This window comes from Aspergillus versicolor (assembly GCF_001890125.1).
Source record: "Aspergillus versicolor CBS 583.65 unplaced genomic scaffold ASPVEscaffold_17, whole genome shotgun sequence".
Taxonomy (NCBI): domain Eukaryota; kingdom Fungi; phylum Ascomycota; class Eurotiomycetes; order Eurotiales; family Aspergillaceae; genus Aspergillus; species Aspergillus versicolor.
The window spans coordinates 461851-487862 of record NW_024467540.1 but is presented as its reverse complement, the minus strand read 5'-3'; the positions used below and the strand labels follow the sequence as shown (position 1 = coordinate 487862).

The following is a 26012-nucleotide window of genomic DNA, read 5'->3' as shown; positions in this document are numbered from 1 at the left end:
GCTGCCGCTGACCCCCATCCATATAGCCTACTTATCTATCCGTAGCCTAGATATTATTTTAGAGGCATAATGGATGTCGGCTTTTCTTTTTATATTATACCCTCTGTGGTCAACAACATTGGCTTATTGGGGCCTACCAACTTGTCCAGCCATGTTTGTCCACTATATATATATACATATATATCTACATACACCAATATATACCGCATAGCATTTTCCCCCCAGGGTAGCGACAGGTCTGCAAACGTACAGACAAAAAAAGTTTATAACTGGTATCCACGCCTTGAATACAATACTGTAAATGGCGGAAACACCGCGATTCGATGAGATGTTGATGTAGGAAGCACGGGCCACCCACGGAATCTGGGCTCTGCGAAAGTCTACCTCCGCAATGGATCTTGCCGTCCCCCAATCTTCGCCGCGATACCCGCTCTAGTGGCCTAAATGTCCCTCCTGATTGAAGCTGAGAGATATGTTGCTAACCAAAGCGCGCATATCGCACTCAATTCCTTCGTAACTCCTCTGCGCCGTCATGCAGGCCGATGGCATGATCAAGCGAAGGAGGCGGACAGTCGGCGGGGGCAAGGTATGGCCTTAGCCCGGATTCCTGTTTATTATCTACACTGGTTGAATACTAAAAGGTCCATGAAACCACAGGAAAGCCGAAGTCGAGACTAGACGGTCAATTCATTGCGGTTAAAGATAACATATGCACTCGAGATTTCCCAACGACATGTGCCTCGAAAGCCCTCGGTACATTCACCAGCCCGTTTAACGCGACGGTGGTTCAGCAACTAGAAGGCGCCGGGGCAATAATTGCCGGAAAGACGAATCTGGATGAATTTGGTATGGGGTCTCATTCAGTCCATTCTCGGTTCGGAGCTGTTAAAAATATAAACCGCAGCCGTGATTCAAGCCATCTCTCGGCAGGAGGGAGTTCTGGTGGCAGCGCGCTTGCGGTTGCCACGGACCAATGCCATTCGTATGTAATACTGGTTGGCTGATTCGATTAGGATACTCGTCTAATCTATATCAAACAGAGCGATAGGTACGGACACAGGCGGATCTGTTCGCCTTCCAGCTGCGTATACGGGAACTGTGGGGTTCAAGCCGTCGTACGGACTGTTATCTAGATGGGGTGTTGTCGCATATGCAAACTCTCTAGATACAGTTGGGATTTTGGCGAAACGGACATCAGTGGTTCGTGATGTCTTCAGTGCGTTGCTATCTGACCCAATATCTATGGCACGGAATGGTAGATTGCTGACCAATTTTTGATAGACACCCTAAACAAGCACGACCCCCGTGATCCGACAAGCCTTCCTCCAGAGTCAAGATCTAGGATGTCATCGTACTTAAATTCGCACCACCCATCCCGCTCCAAATCCACTCCTTTCCGAATCGGTGTTCCCCTGGAATATAACATCTCAGAACTTAGTCCCTCAGTGCGGCAAGCCTGGAGTCGCTCACTGGAATATTTGCGTCAGCAAGGGCACATAATTCAACCTGTATCGCTGCCCATGACCAAGTTAGCCTTATCAGCGTACTACATACTTGCTCCGGCCGAGGCATCTTCAAACCTAGCAAAATATGACGGCGTTAGGTACGGATCTCGATTCGATGACTCGAAATGCGACAACAAATCAGAAAACTATTTATACATGAATACTAGAGGCGAGGGGTTTGGAGCGGAGGTCAAGAGAAGAATCATGCTAGGCGCATTTAGCTTGAGCGCCCAGGCTATCGACAACTACTTCACTCAGGCACAGCGCATTCGACGTCTTGTTAGGAACGATTTCGACCTCGCATTTCGGGCAGAGCACCCATTGGCCCTAGGACCATATAGTATTGAGCAGCAGACTCGACAGTCCGGTGTCGATGTCCTCATATGTCCAACTGCGCCGTCACCACCACCGACCATTTCTGATGTTATGAGTGCTGAGGCAACAAGATCGCCTTTGGATGCCTACGTAAATGATGTTTTTACAGTGCCTGCTAGTTTGGCTGGCCTTCCAGCCATATCTGTTCCTGTATTTGGGAAACGTGGCACCGACAATCAAGAGAGTGAAATATTGACCGGTATCCAGATAATTGGCCAGTATGGTGACGACAAACTTGTCCTGGAAGTAGGCGAAATATTAGAGGGTCACGGACTGTAAATTAATTATGTTATATAGTGTCAAATCTTGAAGCATTCCAGGGCACACATCATGCCAAATCCTTGGAATTTGAGGATAAGAGTCTCCAAGTTCCACTATGCATTGGGAGTATATGGAAGCACCTAATCAAGTTCAAACAGCAAAACTAATGCGTACGACTTGAACCCCCCTTCTCAAGCCCCATTCATTGGCGTGTCATCAGGTTCTGAGGGCATGGCAATATCAGCATTAGATGTACTTGTTGCATCAATGTTCATAACATCTTCGAAAGTAGAGTGGCCCGTGTCCTGGTCTGCAAGTTTTATGTTTGTACCGCAATTCCTCCCATTGCTGTCTGCAGGGGCAGTAGACAAGGTCGTGGTGGGGTTGTAAGCAGCACCGACGCCACCTTTGAGAACGTCTGTGCCTCCAACAGCCCCGGCGCCAGAGTCATCTATTTCGGCGTTATTAACAATGTCACTTTCCACACCACCCCAGACGATCATTGCCTCCACTTCATCTACAATGTCGGCTACAATGTCCTCGACGATTTGCTCGTTGAAACGTTCTCCTACCCCAACGACTGGCTTGTCATTGTCTTCATTTGAGGGAGGGCCAAACCACCAAGGAGCCTGAAAGCGGCATTCGACAGCACCACCTCCATAACAACTAACAGCCGGGTAGTACCCGATCATACCGTCGTCAGCATTTTCACGTTCTCCGAGCCCGAGATTGTTGGTACCATTGGCTAGTCTGCTGGCCGGTGGTAGGAACGTATATAATTCCTTGAAAGCAGTGCCCATCTTTACGCCGTTTTTGTATATTGAGATACTGGAGTCCGGCAATGTGCGTAGAGAGGCGTCTTCTCCGTTCAATGGAGACGGGGCTCCGGATGCTGGGGTTTCCTTAAGGTTGAAGGCATAGTCGCGTAATTGCTTAGTAGGAAAGACATTGGATTGTTGCCAGCAAAAGTCGTTTTTGTAGTGGAAGGGGATGCGATCACGGATAATATTTGTAGCTGACCCAGGCCCCGGGTTTGATCTTGAAGTATCGTTTCCGGCGTCGTATGCTCCCTCAACAATTTGTTTGTGCAGTGAAAGACGCGGAAGGTTGATAAGCATGCCAATAACATCACCTTCACGAATCGATTCGCCTTTTGGGAAGAAATATTCGCACCGCATGCGATTGACCACTTCACCGTTTACATCACGGATCCCATAGCCATAGCAATCAACCCCTACGTTAACATCAAGATCTGCCTCCCTTCTAGCAAACCCAATGCGCACATGGCCCCTTGAGGACAAGCTGGTCTTCCCATTCGAAGATGTTGCCCTTGAATCACTCAGTACACCACTTATGATGCGAGCTTCATAATAGTATGACCCTTCGCGTGCGCATACATTAGCACGCGCTGTATGCCATGGGTCGTTTGTTGTAACTGCAAGAGCATCTTTAGAAAAGAGAATTGCAGCTGGGGAGTCTTCAAAGCTGAATCGTGCGTGATACGGAGGAACGTCCGTTTGGCGGTATTTGATATGAGAGAACTCATTATCGGCTATGGCATAGCTATAGCGAAAACCATTCTTATTCGTAAGTTTGTCAACGACTTCATAGAAATCCCAACTATGGCCAATTACACTGGACATTTTGCGCACTGCGAAATTCAATTGGCGGGCCTGAGGAGGTAGTCGATCGGAGCGTCTGGGTTCCCCAACTGCAATTGGTCTTAGGATGCTGAGATCGGAGCTCGGGACGGCAGCATTGTGTAAGACAACCGATTTCTTTTTGGGAGGCGCGTTTTCCTGGTCCAATCCCTTGGCCTCCCTTTTCTTACGGCTATCGCGTTTGTTGCGTTTCGACCTTGCACTGTCGACCTGGCCTGAGGAGGTACTCAGCGGCACCGGGGAAGCTCTGGCATTGCCATATAATAAAGATCCATTTGGAAGAGGAGCAGACACTGGATGAAGGACGGGGGAGTTCATGCTGGAAGACGGGGCCGGGGACCCGGCCGCGTGAGTAGATGTCATAATGCAGAGACGGTGCGAGACGGATGCGTTTTGCCCTACTGCCCACCAATTGATGGTCAACAGGTGCGTGTCAATATAGCAGACTTCAGGATTAGAAATATAGCTAGCGTTGAGAGGTACTTTGATTAACGACGAATGTAAATGTAGCCGCGATATCTTTGCGGTTAAGGGAATGTGTAAGAGAGTTGAGAGCCAGTATCCGACTTATACTGTAATGTGGGATTATACAGCTGCAATATTTCGAGACCTCAAAAATATCTAACCAATTGAGCTGGTTTTGGAATGAGAAAGTCACTTATGGATGTAGAAACCAACTTACCGTAAACAATGGGGTTGCAAAAGCTGTTAAGCTTCTGTCTGCAGCTGGGATTCGGAAGCGGTCTGAAAGGCACAGCTGGCAGAAAACCCACACTCTTGCCCAGCCAAGGTTCGATATGAACCACGGTGGGAGGGGTAACTAGGCGGTGAGACTGATAAGCCCTGGAGAAAAAAAAAGTCGATCAAAAGTTAACTATCACATGATCTAGAAATTTACACACATTCGCAGCTTCGATTGAGAAGGAGGCTCTTTCGATTCAGTTTGGTCGTTGGCGACAGGAATTTTTCTTTCAGATAACTCTTACGCTAATAAGAAAGTTTCTCTACTGCAACTTGAACCCGCCAACTCTGCTGAGCATTCTGATCCAACCCAAAGGGTGAGTATGCCTAAGGTAACATCCTCTCGTGCTGCGGCTGCTGCCCGCCGACACAACCCTCTCGCTGAGGATATCATTGGTACGGGTCACCTCCGGACGGACCCTACCAAAAAAAACAAGCGCAGGTCAAAGACAGATGGAGACCAGGAGGATGGGGAGCGCTTTGTGGATGCGAAAACTTCTCGCAAGATTCTACAAATTGGACAAGAACTTGCGGATGAAGAGGACGCTGAGCAGAAAGCTGCGCGGGTAGTAACTGCAACGCAACCAAAGTCGGCATTTGATTTTGAGTCCCGATTCGAGGAAGAGGACGTATTTTCGGACGAGGATGGAAAATTCAATGAGGAACAATGGGACGACGAGGAGGAAATCGAGGAAGTGGTATGTGACCGAGGCCTTTCAGCGATATGAGGGCTATGCCATTCTAATTTCCCAACTAGGAGGTTGATCCAAACGATCTTGATATGTTCCACAAGTTCGTTCCTAGGGGCGATGAGGACCCAATATTCAATCCAAGCGGACCGGATACGAACCGCCAAACCACGAATCTTGCGGATCTTATTCTAGAGAAGATTGCTGAACACGAAGCGAAACAGGCTGGAAATACTGGACCCATAGTCCAGGGTGGAGGTCTGCCCGAAGATGCTGTTCAAATCCCTGCAAAAGCTGTGGAAGTATACGAGAAGTAAGTGCTGTCAAAATTTCGTCGACCTGGTGTTGGCATTGAGATATTAATGGGGTTTAGGGTTGGTATGATCCTTTCTCGCTACAAATCCGGGCCACTCCCGAAGCCATTCAAGATTCTCCCCTCCGTTCCGAATTGGCAAACACTCCTTTCGATCACCCGCCCCGAGTCATGGACTGCGAACGCCATCTACGCCGGAACTAGGCTGTTCATTTCACATAAACCGGCCGTTGCACAGGATTACATATCGACGGTCTTACTTGAACGCGTACGAGAAGAAATTTATGAACACAAGAAACTCAATGTTCACACCTATAACTCGATGAAAAAAGCGCTTTACAAGCCAGCATGCTTCTTCAAGGGATTGCTATTCCCGTTGGTTTCGAGTGGAACCTGCACTCTACGGGAGGCTCACATCGTCTCCTCTGTAATCGCGCGCGTTTCTATCCCTGTCCTGCACTCGGCAGCGGCATTGCTTCGAATGTGTGACCTTGCCGCTGAACAGTCAATGAAGTCGCTTGAAAGCACTGGTGCCGTGAACACCTTCATTCGAGTCTTCTTGGAGAAGAAGTATGCGCTTCCCTACAAAGTCATTGATGCTCTTGTCTTCCATTTCCTGCGATTCCGTGCTGCCGATCCAGTAGAGGATACAATGACCGACGGACCATCGAAAGCATACAAACTCCCCGTGCTTTGGCATCAATCACTTTTGGTCTTTGCGCAGCGTTATCGTAATGATATCACCGAGGACCAGCGAGAAGCTCTGCTGGATTTGTTGTTGGTTCGTGGACACAAGGACATCGGGCCCGAAGTGAGGCGTGAACTGTTAGCAGGCAGAGGACGGGGCATAGTCGCTCCTGATCCTGAGAGACAGAGTGCGCTTGATGCTGGAGATGATACGATGGACACCACATTATAGTTTGGAGAAACGGTCTTCTTTGGATGCTTCTTAGACACACTTGGTTTTCTCATAACTCGCATTGATTGACGAGTTCGGACGGGCGGCGTTGATGGATGACTTGATGCTTTGATTATTTGCACTATATTCCCAATATCAAGATGTTTTAGTTGTGAGCTCTGTTCTTTGGAATTTGAGGTCGGCGGAGGGAGAATCTTGTGAATACCCGCCGTAGGTACAAGGAAGGAAACCTCTTTTCAATGTTTGCAATAATAAACACACGACACCACTACTAATCTCTTGGATAATGTCCTTGACTCATTTTTGTTTCTTTTTTGGCCCTCCGCATTCTGGGTTAGCTCTACCGTAATACTCCTTGCACGAAGAAGACTCCCGTAGAATCCATTCGATTGCAGACTACCTGGCCGAGCCGCTCGTGCGCGAGGACCAGATTGCTGCCACCCGGAAATTTATGAGTTCCAGACTAAGTCCCAAGGTTTTTGCGGCTGAACGCCATATCTGTTCTGACTGCAGGCAGCCTGCTAACAGTGCACGGTGCCCCAAAGCAAAATTAGCCTGCAGGCATTGCGGACGCTTCTCTTGTCTCACCCAAGTCAATATGACCTCAAGTGGGCTCTTGCGTGTTGCACCTTGGGGGGAGGGGCTCTAGAATTCGTGGAACCATGGATGATGCATTCCAGGTATTATTATTATTGTGCCAATAGGGTGGAGCCATTGAACGCCCACATTGGAAGGTCGAAGCCTAGAAGAGTCATAAATCACGGAGTAATTATAAGTGAATGATAATAAAAATAGCGGTACGTAAGACTCGCCAGGCGACTCTTCACAGTTCACAGAGGGAAATAATGATTAGGCACCAAATTAATGCTAACTACAAGGGTAAGCACAAGGATCGGAGAAACGGCCAATAATACTCTCATCCCAGTCAACAGCATTCTTCAGTCAGGATCACTCAAGAATACCACAGTACTTGAGCAATAACAGTCTGACTCGTGCTAATGATCTTCGTGAGTTGTGAATCGAGGCTGTGGGCTTGGGAAGGTTGTGTCTTTGGCGCTTCGCTCTCCTGGTTTCGAAAAAGTAAATTCTGAAGTGAAGGCCTGCGCTGAGCATTGCGCAGGAGCGATGCAACAGAAGGGCTCCACTGTCTGTCGCAGATTCATCGGGGCTGTCTCAAGATGCACCCGTGGACGACTAGGGGCGAAGGAGAGTGGCGGCATGGACCCATGCATGTTCCTTGATTACTGGTATCATACGTCCCCTCGAAGAAAACTTTTGGGGGGTACTCGTAAGTTTGGGAAGATTCCTGGTATTTACGGTGTAATGATACGGTTACGTGGCTGAGGGCGCTGCTCCGCCCCTTGCTGAAAGGAGGTCCGCCTGAATTGACCACGCTGGCCTTTAAAGAGGCGTCGAATTCCCCGTCTCGCAAGTCAGAACAGGACCACAACCCATATTTTTATGAACAGCTGTCCTTTTTACTCTCTCCACCTTCTGCTATCTTTGGTACCTGTGCCCCAAATTTTCACTGGCTGGGATCTGGCTTCCGGCTTCGATTCCGTGATGATACCGTGGCCTTTGTCTTAATGACCTAGGCAAGACATTCAAGTCTCAACCGAACCAACTCAAAACACGACAAAGTACTCTTCTCATAAAATTGATTTTATCAGTGTAATTGGATTATTATCACTATCAATTTGAAATCACTGCCAGACCAGTCGTTGCCAGTGAAAATGGACGACACTTTCACAGACTCTTTGCCATCGACCCCATCATTGGAGGTTCCTGTCCTTACTGTCTCCCCGGCCGACACATCCCTTGAATTCGAGGATGCCGAAATGGAGAGTAAGTCAGATGAAAAGAAGCCAGCGAAGAAGAGGAAGTCCTGGGGCCAGGAATTACCAGTTCCCAAAACGAACTTGCCTCCAAGGTACGTGTAAATAGCTTGACTTGGATTGGAACCGTTCAAGCTGAGCTAACATGACCTTAAGGAAACGCGCTAAGACGGACGATGAAAAGGAGCAGCGCCGGATTGAGCGGGTTCTTCGCAATCGCGCAGCTGCTCAGACTTCTCGCGAGCGCAAGAGATTGGAAATGGAAAAGCTAGAAAATGAGAAGATCGACATGGAACAACAGAACCAATTCCTCATCCAGCGACTCGCTCAGATGGAAGCTGAGAACAACCGTCTAAGCCAGCAAGTTGCACAACTCTCAGCAGAGGTCCGAGGGTCCCGTCACAGCACCCCAAGGGCCGCCTCTCCCGCATCGGTATCGCCGACTCTTACTCCTACTTTATTTAAGCAAGAGGGTGATGAAATAGCCCTCGACCGAATTCCCTTCCCGACACCCTCTGTTACCGACTACTCACCTACCTTGAAACCTTCATCTCTGGCAGAGTCTTCCGACCTGACACAACATCCTGCAGCGATGTTGTGTGACCTGCAGTGTCAGTCGGTGGACTCGAAGGAGATGGAAGTACCCTCTCGCTATTCGACCTCGGTACCAGCGTTAAACACGAGCCTAATGACGCTACAGCTCCTCTTTCTGACGATGACTTCCACCGCTTATTCCACGGTGATTCATCCACTAAGTCAGATTCTTCAGTCCTTGAAGATGGGTTCGCCTTTGACGTTCTCGACTCAGGAGATCTATCAGCATTTTCATTTGATTCTATGGTTGATTTTGACACCGAGCCTGTCTCCCTCGAAGACATCGAGCAACCGAACGGCCTTCCGAATTCGACTTCTTGCAAGACTCCTAGCGTGCAACCCAGCCATGGCGCGTCCTCTTCGCGATGCGACGGGCAGGGCATTGCAGCTGGCGGTGCGTGAGAGGTTCTATCAGGAAGAGCGTTCTGTTACCGATGCTGCAGAGGGTCGATGGAGCTGGGAATCTTTATTAACACTGGCATCGGCGATAGATCTTCTTGAAAGGCCAGAACGACGTAGGATAATATTGAGCGGTCTAAAGCCGTTCGAGGGCAGTCGGCGCAACAATTTGGGAAAGCGTTACAAGGTCATGCGGAGTTCACGGAGTTCGGCCAACCCAAAAGAGGCGTTGACGTCTCTGCTGAAGGGAATGGACTTACGATAGTTTGTATATTAGCGTTCTTCACTGTCGATCAACTTACAAGCCAATGTTTGAACTTTCAAGTATAGATATTCTTTGTCTAGTAAGGTAGTTTTAGGCGCTGTTGTATACTGGGCAGTGTGGGGTGATGATCTGCTCTCTCCCAGCCGGTTGCGGATCGACTGGGGTTACGACTGCCGACCCAGGAAGAGTGATACAGTGAATTTTCACTCTGTTCTTTGTTGCTTTTTTCGAATGGGCAGAAATCACAGTAACTATAGAATAACTATAAATCCACACAATTAGCCAACATTCTTGGAAAAGTTCATTGGACTCCAGTGCGAGGACTCGGGATCACGTTCGCCACACCAGACATTCATCCCCTCAATTCTAGCCAGGCCCACCTTCTCTTTCACCTCACCAACCATCCAGATTCTCAGACAGACCACATTTCTGTCCAGTTCTTGTGTTTTGTATTGCACTGATAGTTTTAACACGATTGCCACAAAAATCCAAGATGGTTCGAAAAGACCCTATTTTTGAAGCGCGTACCAATGTCAAGGTGAGTCAGTCTTGTGGCCAGACCCTCAGCTACTAATACAGCAGCTCTCGTCCCCGAATTTTTGAGATTTTCTAAAGACACCTTTCTAACTGCGCCCGTCACTTCAACAGTTACACTCCAACCGCCTGAAGAAAGAAGCCGCCCGTGCGGAGGCTACCTTCAAGTCCGAAAAAACAAAGGCCGACAAGGCGATGAAAAACCGCGAATTCCAGATAGCGCGGATCCATGCATCTTCCGCCGTGCGCGAGAAACGGCGACAGGTTACCTTGCGAGCAGAAGCGGCCCGTGCAGATGTGATAATCAATGAACTGAAGGCTGCACAGAGCACTCGGGACACATCGCGCACCCTCGCGATGGCGTCTCGGGGCTTAGACGCTGCATCCAAGAGTGTAAACCTCGAGACGCTAGTATCCCATGCAAACAACTTTCTCGCACGTTCGGAGGACTTCAAGATTGCCAGCAGCGCCATCGAGGATGTAGCTCAAGGCGTTTCAATGCAAGAGTATGGGGCTGAGGGTGAGGCTGATGTTGATCGCCTAATGGAGCAGCTTGCCGACGATGCGGGAGTGGATATGCGACTTGCTCTAGAGCAGGACTCGGCACCAAAGGAAGATGTGAAGGAACAAACAAAAGTTGATGCAGACGTTGAGGATGGATTAGGTGCCAGACTGCGAGCTTTGCGAGCCGCAAACTGATTCCCTTTATTTTGTGGTGTACATGCTTCCTGCTCTTTTTTTTTTTTTTTTTTCCTTTTCTACTGTTTGGTCATGTTCTTCCAGGCGAACTATGGAGAAGCGGGTGAATATTTTAAATTTGATCGTTATAAACTATTTTGCATATACCTGTCTTGTTTTTTGAGTTCATATTATGAGTTACGTCAAGGCGCTTGATTTGTGTTTATTTGCGAATACATTGTGGGGAATTCTGTACCCCCCCACGAGATACCTAGGTACATCAGAAGATTCTGCTGGATATCCATTTATTATCGTCTCACTGTGGCGGCACCGTAGGCGTATTCCATTTGACTGGAATGGTAGAACTTGCTCTGAAAGTCATTTCCCGGGATCTGTCTCTTAATTTCACGGCTTGGGAGAACCACCAGGCCCGTTGGAGTGTTTCTATTTGCGGCCTTGACATACACTTTTTAATAATATGCGGGCGCGGGGGTTTTCCGTTTTCCAGATGAAGGTTGTGGTGGCTATAGTTAATTAGTTAGTTGACTAAGTTAGTTAGGAGCTGAGTAAGGAAGCGTTTTCAGACCTCAGCTTTCGTAGGGTGATTGTAAGAGGCTTTTGCAGTCGATACTCAATGGGCAAGAAACTAGCTTATTCGGCGAGCTGCTTGATGGACCTCATAACTAGTTGCCGCACTGACGGGGCTGACTCATTTTAGCCCGAGACCCAACCGCGGAGACCGACAAGGTATACGAGTAGTTTCCTGAACAGTATTTAGCTGCCCATGGATTGCGAGGTATGGATCGCCGGGCACCAGCTTTGAATCAACGACGGGCCTCTCACAGCCGACAAGCCGCATGCCTCAACTGCCGGAAAAGCAAAGTACGCTGTGACCGCAGCCAGGGAGAGGCCTCCTGCGATAAATGTAAACATGTTGGCGTGGAATGCGTCGTTCCGAGCCATCATGTTGGAAGGCAGAAGGGAGTAAAGAAGTGAAGTTTACCATTCCTTAATTGCTCGCGCTCTTCATAACTATATCAACAACATGTATGCTGACTTAAACAACTGCTAGTAAACGCAAGGGCCTGGACAAAGCACTACATCAAATAGAGCAGGCGATCAAGCGGCCTAAGGCTGATCATCAAGCCGCTGAAGCTGCGCAGAAAGTGATTGCGGACCTTCAAGATCTGCTCAGCAAGACGCAGAACCAACGGCCGCAGAACGAGAGCGAGGAGTTTTCTGAGGATCCCGATCAACCTGAATCGTCACACTTTCCCCGTGATTCAAATTCCGGGGAAAGCCTGGCTCTAGATGACGCAGAGAATCCTTTGCAATTGCTCGCGCGCGCTTCTGACCTCCAGCTGTCTCCAAATGATGTTCGTGATATAGCAACGTGGCCTTCGTTGGCGACTCCGCATCCAACGGCGGAGTCACAAGTGAGTCTGGAAAGCAATGCTATTGCAGCAAAGACCTTCTTTGTGCCTGTGAGAGTGAGTCGAGATATTGGCCCAGACCTGGACCCCGTGGAGGTTGGGCTTGTTACACTTCCCGAAGCCGAGTCTCTTTTCTCTTTGTATGACCTATCGTATCTCTGATGCCGAAATTCATAATTAGCATACTGATCATCACTAGCTTTTACCAAAATCTTGCGCATACTAGATGGGGGCTCGATCCTCTTATTCATACTGTGGAGTTTGTTCGCTCTCAGTCGGCTCTTCTGTTCACTTCAATCATGGCTGCCACTGCCCTATTTCTACCATCTACTGCTGCATTGTCCAAAAGGCTATCGAGACACAGCAAATATTTGGTGCACAAGGTGATAAAAGAACGCCTCAGATCGGTTGAAATTGTTCTGGCATTTATGGTCAATGTTCCATGGATGGCACCTGGGGGTTGCTTGGGGGACGATGACACTTGTTCCTACATCGCCATGGCCTTGACAGTTGCATTGGACCTATCTCTGAACAAGATCGTTTTACCATCGACGAGCTTTGAGAGTACACTTCTACGAAGACTTGCTAAAACAGATTGTATTGACGCGAGGAGAGCTTTGCAGACCGATGGATTTGCCGACATTGATCCGGCTTCTGACTGGGGTCGCAGATTGCTACGGAGACGAGAGCGGACATGGATCGCACTATTCGTACTCGAACGGGGGTGAGTGTCGATCCAGTGGTAGTTTCTGAAATCTATTAATACTCGCAGAGTATGCCTAGCTCGTGGGAGAAGTTATACAGTGCCTCCGACTGCGTTGATTGAGAACTGTGACCGATGGCATGTCTCAGATCTTGCGGATTCTCGCGATGGTGCTATGAATTCAATGGCTATACTCCGAAGAGACCTTGTGAGCCTTCTTAAATCGTTCATATTCCAAGTCCGATACAACGTCTAACAAATAACAACCTAGGATGGGCTATTCAAAAAGGTTAAATCCAATTGTGACAGCTATCAGGGAAGCAGTACGGGGACCGGAGTGGCGCAATCGTAAGCATTTCCCAAAAGCTTTACCCTGATGTATAAATTGACCGGGAAACAGGATCAAGACAATGATAGAGAGTTTCTATAGTGCATGGTATGAAGCCTGGGGCCCAGAAATCGGAGAAGGCCACTGTAAGTTTGGAATGTCTACACCAAAACAAACATACTGACGCCCAAAATTTTCATAGCCCTTATCCTCCCACCATACGTGGAAATCCTCGTCACACATACCCAGCTTTCAACGTACGGTGGTGTAATAAACCACCCTACAGCTCCCGTTGAAGTCAAACGATTCTTTCGTGCCGCTGGCCTTTCCTCGGCACTGAATGTTATGCGAGCAGCCATTCAAGGGGAAGCGAGGCTAAAATCAATGCCGAACAACACTGTCATCATGATTTCATTTGCTGCATGCTCTGCATTGAGCCTCAGCGTGATGCCGACAGATAGCAATTCTAGCTTAGCTCCAAGTGTCCGGAATCTGATTGAGGAAGTAGCTGGAGTCCTTGAACGGATTGGAACCACACCAAGTCACAGGAATGGAGCGTCTGTGCTATATGGGCGGTTCCTGCGCCAGCTTGTTCGGCGCATACCGGCCAGTTTGGATTCGCAAGTGCAGGGTGACCCTCAAGGTGCCTCTCATCCAGCAACGCTCCCTTCGGCGACCTTGGATGAATTTGGAGCCACTCTGACAACGACTCAAGAAGGATTCGTGCCGTCTGTGTTATGGTCAGAACCAATGCAGTTCTCCGCCATGTCTGACGACCAAATTATTGACGCTGTTAATCGAGCGGGTACTGCCTTTGGAGCCAGTGTCCCCGACGTTCCGCTTGACGACATGATGAGCTGGGACTGGCTCGACATGGGCAATCCAGAATTCAATTTTTGACAGTTTGAGCAGAGTGGGTGATACTAGTGGACACTATCAAGCCGTATGGAGGTACGTAGTAGCATTAGTATTCACTGCTGGTGAAGCCAAGGAGTTTGTGGGGGCAAGAAAGGGCTCCCCACACGTCGGCGTCTAGAAGTAGCCCCGAGCGCCGACAGGACCTTTGTTAAATAGCGAGACGTCATCGCCGCAATTCTTTTCGAAACTCTTGCGACCGTTTTATTTCTTCTTAATAATAATCTCACCGAATATAATTTTCGAGTGACATGGCGACGCTCAGAGTTACGGCGCTGACTTTGTCCCGGAAGGCAACAAGTGTTGCTCGGGCTCAACTATGCTTCCGTGCGTGCCAGAGGACATGGGCTCGACCAAGCTCGCCTACAGCCCTCGCGAAATATTCCACTGCGACCACAACGATTGAGAAGCCATCTCGTGCTCCAATCGTTGACCGCGCAGCTTCGAAGCTATTCAAGAATGCTGACGATGCTGTAGCTGACCTCAAAAGCGGGTCAACTATTCTAAGTTCCGGCTTTGGCCTCTGCGGGGTTGCAGGTGATTAGGTTCTATCATTGATTGAATTGATCGTTTGAGTTGACTATTGATAGACACAATTATATCTGCAATTGGCCGACGAGGGGCTGATAACATTCACTCCCTAACCGCAGTCTCAAACAACGCCGGTGCCCCTGGTAGAGGTGGACTTTCTACCCTGACACATTCTGGACAAGTGAATCGGCTCATCATATCGTACCTTGGAAACAATAAAGCGCTAGAGCAAAAGTACCTCACAGGAAACATTGCTATTGAGCTGTGCCCCCAAGGAACTCTGGCAGAGCGCCTGCGCGCCGGAGGAGCTGGGATACCTGCTTTCTACACTGCCACTGGAGCTCGTAGGTTGGCCATTGCAAAGGACAAAATTCTTGGCTAATAAGATGTGCGCATAGACACGTTCCTCCAAGATGGCAAGATTCCAGTACGCCTCGATGCGTCAGGCAAAGTGTTGGAACAAGGCAAGCCCCGAGAAACAAGGGTTTTCAACCAGAAGAAATATTTGATGGAAACTGCTCTTACCGGAGATGTTGCTATTCTACGAGCGTGGAAGGCAGACGAGGCTGGGAATTGTGTTTTTCGGTTGGTTAACCCTGGCCCATTGCATTGATAAATCAGATATTGACAGCCTGGGCCCTAGCTACACTACAAAAGCATTCGGTCCTATCATGGCAAAGGCAGCCGCCCTTACTATCGTTGAGGCGGAGAACATTGTCCCGGTCGGTTCTATCGATCCTAATGATGTTGACCTACCCGGTATTTTCGTGAACAGGATAGTGCCCGCGACAGCCAAGAAGAACATTGAGATTCTGAAGCTGCGGGAACCAAAGGAAGATGTTTCAGCAGCATCGAATGGGTCTCCCGCCATCATTCAAAGAAACCGAATCGCCAAGAGAGCAGCAAAGGAACTCAAACAAGGATATTATGTGAATCTGGGAGTTGGTATGTTGCTCGAAACTTCTGTGTGGACTGCATTAATGCTGCACAGGTATTCCTACACTTGCACCGTCGATGTTGCCTGAGGATGTTAAAGTATGGATTCAGTCTGAAAACGGAATACTTGGAATGGTAAGGCGAGAACCAGGGTCCCATTATAGAACGAAAAGTTAATTAATTTAGGGGCCGTATCCTACCGAAGATGAAGTTGATGCGTATGCCATTCTCTCTGCTCATATGAAGTTTTCTTCTGATAGCACTGTAGGGACATTATAAACGCCGGAAAAGAGACAGTAACGCTGAATCCAGGCGCTGCAACCTTCGATAGCACTGAATCATTTGGGATGATTCGTGGTGGACACGTAGATGTCTCTATTTTGGGGGTTAGCCAATATTCCTCGCCCCCGCTTGAGTATCACTGACCATGAAATACAGGCTCTCCAAGTGAGCGCAAACGGCGACTTAGCAAACTACATGATTCCTGGGAAAGTCTTCAAGGGAATGGGCGGAGCTATGGATCTGATATCCAACCCCGACCAAACTAAGATTGTTGTTGCCACAAGCCACACAGCAAAGGATGGCTCATCCAAGATCGTCTCAGAATGTGCCCTCCCTCTAACTGGAGCCAACTGCGTCAGCACGATCATCACGGAACTGGTAAGACACTGGCTACAAACTACAAAGTGTAAACCCTGTAGCTAACAAACAACAGTGTGTATTCCAAGTGGATCGCCAGAAAGGCGAGCTCACTCTGACCGAGCTCGCACCTGGGGTAGAGGTTGACGAGGTCCGGGCGAAGACGGATGCTCCGTTCCATGTTGCGGACAAGCTAGAGATTATGGAGTAGATCCTCATGGAATGGATTTTAGTTATACCCTGTTATATAGAGTAAATACATTTACTTTGATGTTCAATAGAAACATTTCCTTTTTGAAGCACGGGGGACACAGGGATGTGAGTAAATGGGACGATAACCCCGTTGTCGCCATGCTATATATGTATATATATATAGCACCGATGGTATTGCCTGGGCCTATAAAGCAATCAGACTTGCTCCTCACTCCCTCCTTGACTAACTCTCTCCCGTTCCCTCTCCCTTTCCCTCCCTTTCTCCAATCCCACAAAACTAATCAAAATCCCAATATCGTAAACGCACTTCAAAATTCCTGCAAGGGTGAAACTCGCGCCAAAGCACCCCCTGTCAGCAAGAACACCCGTAATTAACGGCCCCATACTCTGCGCCGAGGTTTTCACAACATTAATAGATCCCATGATCGCCGTGCGCTTATCACTCGGAAGTGCTGCAGCCAAGAATGCAGAACGCGGCGCAACGTCCATGTTCTGGGAGCAGGCGCGGAGGATGAGGAAAGTTAATGCGAGCGGGAGGAGCGAGGGGATGGGAATCAATGCTAGAAAGATTGCTGATGGGAGGTGCGTGAACACCATTGTTCGAACGTTACCAATGCGCTTTGCGATAGAAGAGGCGATTAGCATTGAGCCGGCGGCGATGATGCTTGTTGTGAAGAAGATGGAGCCAAGTTTGCCCTCAGGTAGCGAGAACTTCCGCTTGAAGAAATACGTCATCCATGATCTGGCGTCATTAGCAAAACCTATACTAAATGTTTACGCGTTCAAATAGAAGGGGTAGAGGAGAAGAAGAAACGCACAGAGAAGCAAGACCTGAAGCGAACGAGTCGAGACCGAAGAGGATGAAAAGGCGAATCACCAAGGAGACGAGATCTCCGTCGCCGAGAAAAGAGAGGAACCATTTCCTTTCGGGCTGTTGTTGAGTCTGTTGTTCGGATTCCGTCGTTCTCCCCTCAAGGAGAGGTTGGGTTTCGTTAGCCTCGTTGGGTTGCTGCTGCTTCGGTTTCGACTCCTTGGCCTCCGCCTCCACTTTGCGACTCAATGCCACAGAAAGAATGAACTTGATAGCCCCGATGGCGGAATACACGAGAAATACCGTGCGACAGGCTGGGATATAGGCCCAGCCTCTCTCGGCCTGCAGCAGGTTTATAGCCCAACCGCATATCATTACCCCGAGAGCTGTTCCTGCCGTTCCAATGAGAGAGTACCATAGCAGAATATCGCGTAGTAGCTCATTTGGAGTGAGATGGGCGAGAGTGGACTCCTCAACTGCTTTGAAAGGACCAACCTCATTGCCACTGTATCAATATCAGTTGGGAACCTTGGAATCGAGGTCAGATAGCTACCTTGGACTAATAACACCAAAAACAGCAGCCGCAAGGAGGAGCCAGTAATTCCCAAAAAGTGCAAAAATAATCCCACTGCCAACCATCAAGGCCGAACCGAGAGTCAGAACAGCTCTGCGGCCCAATGCGTCAGCAAAGAGGGTCAAGAGGAAGCTGATAGCCACGTCCCCGACGAGAGTCAAGGTCATGAACAGGCCAATGCGGTCATCAGAAATCTCCAGAGCAGATAGATATGAAGCCAAAATCAAAGTCGAGCCACCATACGCAAATAGTCGAACGAAACGCTGGGCGATGAGTAGCTTTGCATCCCGGGGTGCTTGCCATAGAGAGAAGAGGCCGATTTCCTCAAGGACCTTGTAGAAGAGCGATGGGGATTGACGAGTCATATTGACGCAGAATGTTATATACAGCTAGTAGAAAGTGCACACAGCGCACTGATTGAGAGTTGTCATGAGAAAGTTGCAGCATTGCGAGTGAGAGCCACAATATGAGCCAATGCCAAGGTCTACTCGGAGTTCACACCGTGCCAAGCCTCGGGTATTCTCGATTTAGGGAGACACGCCCGAAGCTTGACTCGGAGTTAAGTAGTCTTCAGTAGTGGGTCACGCATAGGGGAGAAATGTTTTTATGGAGCCTTGTGGTTCGAGACTACGCGTAGCAGTCATAATTCATTGTCCCGTATATCTACCCAGTTATTATCAGTGGATGGAATTATACATTCTCCATTTGAAGCCCCCTCCCCCAGAGAAAAAATTAGTCATGGACCATGGTACTTTCAATCCGAGCGAGCCAGTGGAGCTAGAGAGCCCTATATCCAAAACATAGTCATGCCGTATCAAAGACCAGCTATATATTCATATCACAGGACCATCATGAACTTGGGGTCGCGGTCATCGTTGTACCCCGCGTACTTGTCGTACTTGCCGTTCCTCTTGTCTCTGTTTATCTTGGCACAGTACAAAACATTGAATAGGATCCTGCGGCTGCATTAGTAACGAAAACACCGCCGAGAAATTTGATACGTACATAAACCAAGCAAAGACCAACAGGCCCAAGACGACCGTATGACCGCGGTGAAACTGTGGCTTATCTGAATTGGGGTAGATGAAAGCTAGTGCATGGGTTAGCCATTTCCAGGCCCGGCAAATAAAGCAGCCTTGTGGACAAGAGACGTACTCGCTACGAATCCTCCCGCGTTCGCAATAGCAAGCTGCATTCCTGATGTGGTAGCTCGTTTATAGTGTCCCGCTGAGTTGTTGGAGTTCCAGACGAGAATACACGGGACACTGGCGTACATCCCTGTAGCCATGAGGAACGTCATGCCATACTTTGCATGTGGGGATTGAATGTTTGCAATAGCACCGTACCCAGCAATAGCGAGCGGAAGAGAGAATAGCATGACGACACCTCGAAGTTTCAGGCGGTCGGAGAGGAAGGAAACGAATACTAAGTACACACCGTTAGTAGAGGGGCGAGAGAGGCGAGGCGCGGACGGGGGAAGAATTACCTGTTAACACAGCAGCGACAGCGTACGGTATCACAGTCCACAGTTGGGTTTGGTTTGCATCGCTGGCAAACCCGCTCTCGTCAATGATGGTTGGCAACTGAATTTAGGGATGTTCATCAACAACTATAACTCCAAACAGGTAGGCGGGTGGGGTTACGCACGAATAAACCGAACGAATATAGGCCCGATAGAATAGCGAAGTATGCCGTTGCCGATAACCACATTTGGGGCTCTAGAAGTCCTCTTCGGACTTCTGACCAAGCCAGGCTCTCTGCTTCGGCTGGGATTGCCCTGCTGCATGTCAATATTCAAGAAACGCATGGCAAAGATAGGGCAGGCCCACTCTTGTATGTGGGGGTTTTCAAGTCTTATCCGCTCACGAGCATAGCTGCGTTCCGCTTCGGTTAAAAATGGCGTTGTTTCAAGGCTATTTGGGAGGACATAGTAGCTGATAATTGCGCATACGAATGTCTAATCCCATCATAACAATTTAGCCGCAGAAAAGAAGGAAACCTCAAAGAACCACTGACCAATAAACCCTCAATGATCATAATCCAGCGCCATCCTTCTAGTCCGCCTCTGGGACCAATTTCGTTCAAACCGCGAGCTAAAAGGCCTAGACATAGTTCCTATTAGTATGGCTTCGCACGGATATGGCGGGGTGAGGATGACGTACCGCCGAATGCGCCAGAGAGCGAAGCGGCAGTATAGAAGAGACCAATCCTCAGAGCCAAGTCACCTCTTCTATAAAAGGACGAAAGATACAGCACCTTTGGATGTCAGCGATTTTTCAGCAAAGGGGGAAAATTGTCCCAGTCACACAAACTAACCATTCCAGGGAGCAACCCGCCCTCTGCAACTCCCAACAGAGCGCGAACCGCAGCGAAGCTCGCGAAATTACGCACAAAACCCAGACACATGGTAATAATGCCCCAGACTGCAGTGAGTGCTGGTAGCCATATCTTTGGTGATGCTTTTTTGATGATTAGGTTGCTTGGAACCTCGCTGCTCGCAGAGCAAGTCAGTCGTCAAGGCCACCTTGTAAAGTTACTTCAAAAGCACGCACCTCAGGATATAGAAGAGATAGTAGATGGTCAAGCCGATGTCGTACTGATGATTTGTAATTTTGAGGTCTTCTTCGAGGCCGAGGATTTTTGCGTTACCGACGTTGGTCCGGTCGAGGAACGAGAAGAGGAAGAGTAAGGCCAGAATGGGCAGGATTCTGAAGGGAATGAATGAAATGAAACTCAATACCAATAAGTACACTGAGCACTTACCTTGTGTCTAGCTTGAACAGAATCCGTCTGGTGAGCTTCTGGTCCTCGCCAGAATCCCCATCCGCGCTGAGCGAGTGCTGCTTGATATCGTCGCTCATTTGCACCTGATGCTTTTCAGAGTCCATGGTCGTCGACTCGACGTATACCGTTTATAAGGCGCAGGAAAAAAAAAAGGATTAAGGGCCAGTGCGCGGCATCCGGGACAGACAATTGGAATAAGAGAACGCGAGGGGGATGAAAGGGAGGGGCGGGAGCTGGTAAATAAGCTGACTACAGAAAAAGGTGGACGACAACCGAGAAAAGGCGTGATCGGCCTTACTTCTGTGACCGATCAGGAGCTCTGCGAGGGTGACACCTCCTTCCAACAGCTTCTGGGTCTGGAATTGGCCTGACCTCCGCAGTGCCCAAGAGGCCAAGCCCGCACCCCAGATTGCTTACTCCAGAGCCAAGCTGGATTGGCTGTGGAGTCACGCGGGGGACGGCTCGTACTGGATTGCTGGAACCCAATTGAATGTGTGGAATCGGTCATCCGGAGGCACTTCTGGCTCCGAGACGGCCTGCTGCTCTCTTTGTTCTGGCCCCGAACTGGTGCTCTTTGTCTTTTTCACGATCGTCTTCCCCAACCGCTCAACATGGCCTGTTTGAAGGCTGCTCCATCGGCATACTTCCGATTCCATTACTAACGATTTACCATTAACTCACGAGTTAACTGTTGTCCATCCAGCAACTGACAAGTCTAACTGATCCCAAGATAGGCATAATACACGCGCTTCACTGCTAGGCGACATTGCCTGCGCCTATGATATCACAGTAAGTGGGTTTACCATTCGAAAGCTTTATTCACTCAAGGAACCTGAAGAGAGTCTAGTGAAGAGACATTCCCGAGGTCGTTTGGTTACCGCGGGTCGCGTGCGGATAGGATCTTCACCATCCCTGGTACGAGGCGTCTTAACTGGGTGGGTTAAGGCACGGCTGTGGCGCTGTGGTTGATATCACCCCGGCTCATGAATTCGAGTCTATCAACTTCACTCGTCTTCCTCGCAACCCACCGCTAGATTTGGCGTAGAGATCAGGAAACTGCTCGCGGAAAGTTTAGTTTTCGGGGGTCAGAGATTACCGTAGTTGATGAATGAAACACTTTTGGAACGAATGTAAAGCAGGAAAAAAAAACAAAAAAAAAAAAAGGCTATTTTGTCAGGCTCATAATGTCAATAAAACGAAAATTATTTCTAATTAGATTGAACACGTCTGAGAGTCATACATGCAGATATATAGATATATACGAACCCACAGCGCACCAAGACTACAAGATCTATTGCAAAAGTGACTAAGGAGAAGTCGAGCAACCTAGTAGGTCGAAGAGGGCCAAAAGAAGCTAGGGTATCACCTCATGCAGAGTCGTAGGTGTAGCAGAGGTCGTTGCTATGGGTGTTCAGGAGTTGCTCTAGGGTGCGGTTGGGAGCAAGTGCGCCAATGTTGACCTTGAAGTCAAGGGTAACATTCTTGCCACTGAAGTCCAGGGCTTTAACCGGACCACCAACTTGGTGTAGGCGTGTAGGGAGGTCCTTTTGCTGCCACTCCCAGAAGATGCGGTCCAAGTTACCGTGGTGGAGGTAGAATAGGGGATCACCAGGGCTCTCATACTGGTTGCCGAGGGTTCCAAGAACACCACCGACGCCAAAGTGCCCACTGCCGTGAATATTGGGCTGTGTGAAGGAAGGAATGTTTTCAAGGGCTCGTGCAAAGGAAGCGTAATCAGTCTGGCTTTGCACGTGGTCGACGAGGCTCTGTTGAGCAAAGCTGTTCATGACCCAGGGAATATAGTCACGTTTGAGACATCCTCCATCGGCGTGGTGCGGCTGGAACTTGTCTGCGGTGAAGGGGCCATCTTGAACACAGCCACCACCAAGACGGCCAGTGAGGTTGAAAGGGTTCTTGGTTGGATCGCTAATCTCAACCCGCGCACCGTTGCCACCGAAGCCGGTGTCGGGATCGAAGATCTCGGTCTCGAAGATGGCAGTGGACGTCAGGTTATTCGAAGCATCTTGCGACCAGTTCCAATATCTGGGGAAGGATTGTGCAGTTAGCCCGCTGTATTACTTGTGATGTGTACCCCAAAAAAGACAATATCGAAGGGGCTAGTAACTTACGGCTGGGCACCTTTATATCCACATTCCTCACGCAGGGACTTCTCATAGGAAGCAACAAAGTATCGATGCCAGAGGAGAAAGTGGCCCTACAATGATCAACATGATCGGCAAAGGACAAGACCGCCATGCATTCAAGGAGCTTGGAGGGTGTAAGCTTACCACAAAGTGGATATTTGGGGTCTGGCTCGAGTGAACAGCCTGAAAATCGTCGAAACGGTTGAGAGCACCGGCCAGACCAGATTTGGGGTCCAGGTTTGTCAAGCAGTAGACGGCGTCAATGTACTCGGCCTTCTCCTGGGCACTCAGTTGTCTCCTATTGAAAATGTGTCAACTTTGGTGGACTGAGACCAATACAACAGAACTCACCATTCCTTGCGCACGGGCGGATCGGTGCACGACGGAGGGGTTTGGGGTTGGCATGCCTGAGGGGCAGCAGAGGCAAGATGCAACAGTGCCAAAGACGAGAGAATCTTGGCAAGACGCATCTTGAAAGTTTCCCTGAAACGCTGAGGTCCAGCGCACAGAGTTTCACTGCCACATGGGAGACCGCAGTCTTTATGGCAATATTCGGGGGATTTTCTGAGCTATAACTTGTTGGGTATGAAGCTGGAAGCCCCAAGTCCGGCTTTAATGTAAGGGTGGGCCAAGGTCGTGGAAGCCCTGCGAGTCAGGAAGATCTCACTCGCGCTGCACGCCGGTGGAATGAGGGATGATATCTGGTTCGGAAACCAGGCCCGTGTTCAAGTCTGGTTAGCCAGATACTCCACCGTCACATTGCGATTATTAGATTCGACCAGGATTAGGATTAGTTGATCGAAACAATCCACAGGCTTACACCTCCAACCAACACCCCTGCATCAGCAATCGGAGTTGGATCGTGTTTGGCCCCTTCGCACTTGAGAAACAACAGAATCGGCGTGGAGACAGTCACAGATTGGGCAAATGAAGCAACGCCGGCAGATGAGGACGGCCACTGCCTTGGCCTTTCGATTGCGGCTGCCAGTGAGCCCAGATGGCTGGAGCAGTGGGTTATTTCCAAAGGCTTTTCTCTAGGTATTGGACGAATATTCGCGTCCCGGAGGTTTGACGCTTCCTCCGGCGCGGAAATAGACTTCGATGTACTTCTGGGTTTGCGATCGCTGTCCAGCAGGCTCAGGGCACTCGGGGTGCCGCTGATTCGGGGAGGATTCAGGGCCATTCCAGATCAATGGCCGATTGTTGATCAGCCTCGCCCTGGGGCTGGCATCGAGACCCTGGTTCATGTTCCAGAATTTGAGTTCTCCCATAATAGAGCATGATTATACGACAGTGGCCCAAACTCTAAACTGGCCCTCTATTGTAACGAGGCTGGAAAAAAGCCCTTGTAAGTACTACTGTGCGCCCTCCTTATGAAGCATATCACGCTGCTCTCGGATGCAGCTTGCTCGACACTGCCCGCTCGACTCAAACCATGCCGTCGTACATCACAGCTAGCAATGGCTCGCAGCAGCCGATGTTCCTCATCGTAATGAGCCTGCTAGTTTTTCTGTCAGTAGTCACCGTCTCATTACGTCTCTATTGCCGCATTTTCCGTGTCCACAAAGTCGGCGCTGATGACTATCTCATCGTGGCCGCGGTGGCCGTCACCATTGGGATGACGGTCATGAATGGGCTTCATGTCGCTCAGGGAACAGGGTAAGTGGCGCCCCCTGATAACTGTCTGTGCCCCAGTTCATGATCCATCAGTCAGCATATGAAAGATTTAAACCTGGCTGTGATCCTAGTCCCCACCTTGAAACACTGGTATGCATACCAGATGGTCTACCCTCTCACGATTGGACTGGTCAAGTTCAGCATTCTGACCCAGCATTACCGTATTTTCGAAGTTAAGAACTTTAGAATATAGGCAATTGCGGTCGGAGTATTTGCTATGTTGTATACCATCATTTGTGTTTTCGTGAACGTACGTATTGCATCCTAATCCTATAGCTGTGGTGGAGCGTTGCTGATGCGCCTCTTCCCACAGGCTTTTGAATGTCACAGCAAACCATGGCGAGCATGGGACCCCTCGTTCCCTGCGGGTTGCTACAACCTCAATGCGGCGTACTATTCGATAGCATCCATTTCAATCTTCACTGACTTGGCCATCCTGGTGTTGCCTCTTCCGCAGTTAATGAAGTTGAATATCCACCAAAAGTGTATGCCTACAAGCATTGAAACCGAAAGGGTAAAACAAATGCTAACAGGTTCAAACCATAGATGCCTTAATTGCCATCTTTATGACCGGAACCTTCGCGTCAGCTGCATCGATTGCCCGCCTGCACGCGCTGTATAGATATTTTAACACGGAAGAGATGTTCCCTACGACGCCATCCAGATCCTTCTCTGGACGCAAATCGAAGTAAACGTCGCCATCATATCCGCATCGGCCCCTTCCCTCCGCCCGCTCTTTGCCAGTATTTTCAAAGGGTCCTCATACGGCCGGGGTGGGCCTTCGAGTGCCCGATACGGCGGTTACGGCTCGTCGTACGGCCGCGAAGAATCACACTATCGACGCACGCTCACCCGCCATGGCAACAATCATGGTGCAATCGAGCTGACCTCTCGCGATGAGGAGCGTTATGCCGGCAGGGTGCATGGAGTGACGCAACCGAGCTCAAAAGCTTGAAAAGCGGTCGACGGCGAGAGCAGCAGTCAGGAACACATACTAGACCATAGCCCGAATATTATGAAGATAGTTGTCGTCGAGATGACGAGAGAGGATAGAAAATGAAGTGCAAAAGCACGGAGTTGCACAAGATGGCAAAAATGAGTCAACTGTATAATCAGTGGTATTTTGGGTATTGATAGGGAATGGCGCTAAGAGGTGGATCTTCTCGTCAGGGTTAGGTTCGCAGTATGATGGATGATCGGGTTTTGGTGATCTAGAATATAGATAATTACGGTAGTTTAGTTCAGCATATACACTCTGTGAATATCAACTTACTTTCATGATATTCCCACCGATAACTTAGTCTCTGGAGCATCCACAGCTAGCCTATCCAGTCATAGCCCGTGATCGGCCCTTGTTAGATCCGCTGTTAGGATCGTGGAGCTGGAGGAGTGGAGGTGGTGTGGCCGGTGGGAGACTTTGGCGGGCCGCGAGTCGGGGCCTGAGGGCTAAGGCACTCTCTGCCTCGCTGCGGTTACCATCTCCGCGGTTCTATGCCATGGCTCACTTCCCGCAGTCTAAAGCATAAATTGTCCATGAACCATAATATTGTTGTCA

The 26012-nt window shown here is 49.3% G+C and overlaps 11 protein-coding genes across 11 annotated transcripts; 7 read left to right on the top strand and 4 right to left on the bottom strand.

Annotated features, from left to right (window-relative positions):
* Positions 1-444: 444 nt before the first annotated feature.
* Positions 445-2159, top strand: ASPVEDRAFT_145229 (glutamyl-tRNA(Gln) amidotransferase subunit HER2; the record flags this gene model as incomplete). Its single annotated transcript, XM_040808050.1, has 4 exons — positions 445-586; positions 658-982; positions 1041-1216; positions 1282-2159. 4 exons carry the CDS (start codon positions 445-447, stop codon positions 2157-2159), a joined length of 1521 nt encoding a protein of 506 aa, XP_040674722.1.
* On the bottom strand, positions 2074-4516 carry ASPVEDRAFT_48080 (SPRY domain-containing protein). The gene has a single exon (XM_040813945.1). The coding sequence runs from the start codon at positions 4163-4165 to the stop codon at positions 2333-2335; it is 1833 nt and encodes a 610-aa protein (XP_040674721.1). The 5' UTR covers positions 4166-4516; the 3' UTR covers positions 2074-2332.
* A 350-nt stretch (positions 4517-4866) lies between these two features.
* ASPVEDRAFT_145228 (snoRNA-binding rRNA-processing protein ENP1) lies at positions 4867-6464 on the top strand (the record flags this gene model as incomplete). The annotated part of the gene is made up of 3 exons (XM_040808049.1): positions 4867-5241; positions 5301-5545; positions 5606-6464. The coding sequence occupies 3 exons, from the start codon at positions 4867-4869 to the stop codon at positions 6462-6464; spliced, it is 1479 nt and encodes a 492-aa protein (XP_040674720.1).
* Positions 6465-8197: 1733 nt separating this feature from the next.
* hacA (transcription factor HAC1) lies at positions 8198-9295 on the top strand (the record flags this gene model as incomplete). Its single annotated transcript, XM_040810917.1, has 3 exons — positions 8198-8394; positions 8456-8896; positions 8971-9295. The coding sequence occupies 3 exons, from the start codon at positions 8198-8200 to the stop codon at positions 9293-9295; spliced, it is 963 nt and encodes a 320-aa protein (XP_040674719.1).
* Positions 9296-10011: 716 nt separating this feature from the next.
* ASPVEDRAFT_48077 (putative SNF7 family protein Fti1/Did2) lies at positions 10012-11171 on the top strand. The gene has a single exon (XM_040813943.1). It carries the CDS (start codon positions 10287-10289, stop codon positions 10788-10790), a length of 504 nt encoding a protein of 167 aa, XP_040674718.1. The 5' UTR covers positions 10012-10286; the 3' UTR covers positions 10791-11171.
* Positions 11172-11567: 396 nt separating this feature from the next.
* Positions 11568-14133, top strand: ASPVEDRAFT_144891 (uncharacterized protein; the record flags this gene model as incomplete). Its single annotated transcript, XM_040808026.1, has 7 exons — positions 11568-11761; positions 11842-12342; positions 12402-12926; positions 12975-13143; positions 13195-13253; positions 13306-13379; positions 13436-14133. 7 exons carry the CDS (start codon positions 11568-11570, stop codon positions 14131-14133), a joined length of 2220 nt encoding a protein of 739 aa, XP_040674717.1.
* ASPVEDRAFT_421207 (3-oxoacid CoA-transferase) lies at positions 13965-16564 on the top strand. Its single transcript, XM_040812506.1, has 9 exons — positions 13965-14685; positions 14739-15023; positions 15078-15264; positions 15323-15624; positions 15671-15750; positions 15802-15833; positions 15884-16001; positions 16054-16275; positions 16331-16564. The coding sequence occupies exons 1-9, from the start codon at positions 14400-14402 to the stop codon at positions 16463-16465; spliced, it is 1647 nt and encodes a 548-aa protein (XP_040674716.1). The 5' UTR covers positions 13965-14399; the 3' UTR covers positions 16466-16564.
* Positions 16451-18377, bottom strand: ASPVEDRAFT_48073 (putative MFS transporter). The gene is made up of 3 exons (XM_040813942.1): positions 17832-18377; positions 17286-17783; positions 16451-17209 (listed from the first exon to the last, which is right to left on the bottom strand). The coding sequence occupies exons 1-3, from the start codon at positions 18215-18217 to the stop codon at positions 16663-16665; spliced, it is 1431 nt and encodes a 476-aa protein (XP_040674715.1). The 5' UTR covers positions 18218-18377; the 3' UTR covers positions 16451-16662.
* Positions 18378-18444: 67 nt separating this feature from the next.
* On the bottom strand, positions 18445-21049 carry ASPVEDRAFT_48072 (putative MFS transporter). Its single transcript, XM_040813941.1, has 11 exons — positions 20616-21049; positions 20405-20560; positions 20169-20343; positions 20015-20108; positions 19869-19954; positions 19682-19809; positions 19500-19629; positions 19339-19435; positions 19008-19277; positions 18858-18942; positions 18445-18808 (listed from the first exon to the last, which is right to left on the bottom strand). The coding sequence occupies exons 1-11, from the start codon at positions 20738-20740 to the stop codon at positions 18691-18693; spliced, it is 1464 nt and encodes a 487-aa protein (XP_040674714.1). The 5' UTR covers positions 20741-21049; the 3' UTR covers positions 18445-18690.
* A 954-nt stretch (positions 21050-22003) lies between these two features.
* ASPVEDRAFT_90157 (tyrosinase family protein) lies at positions 22004-23250 on the bottom strand (the record flags this gene model as incomplete). Its single annotated transcript, XM_040818746.1, has 4 exons — positions 22004-22679; positions 22766-22851; positions 22925-23078; positions 23132-23250. 4 exons carry the CDS (start codon positions 23248-23250, stop codon positions 22004-22006), a joined length of 1035 nt encoding a protein of 344 aa, XP_040674713.1.
* Positions 23251-24215: 965 nt separating this feature from the next.
* ASPVEDRAFT_35069 (uncharacterized protein) lies at positions 24216-25412 on the top strand (the record flags this gene model as incomplete). The annotated part of the gene is made up of 3 exons (XM_040810916.1): positions 24216-24439; positions 24734-24971; positions 25122-25412. The coding sequence occupies 3 exons, from the start codon at positions 24216-24218 to the stop codon at positions 25410-25412; spliced, it is 753 nt and encodes a 250-aa protein (XP_040674712.1).
* Between the last annotated feature and the right edge of the window lie 600 nt (positions 25413-26012).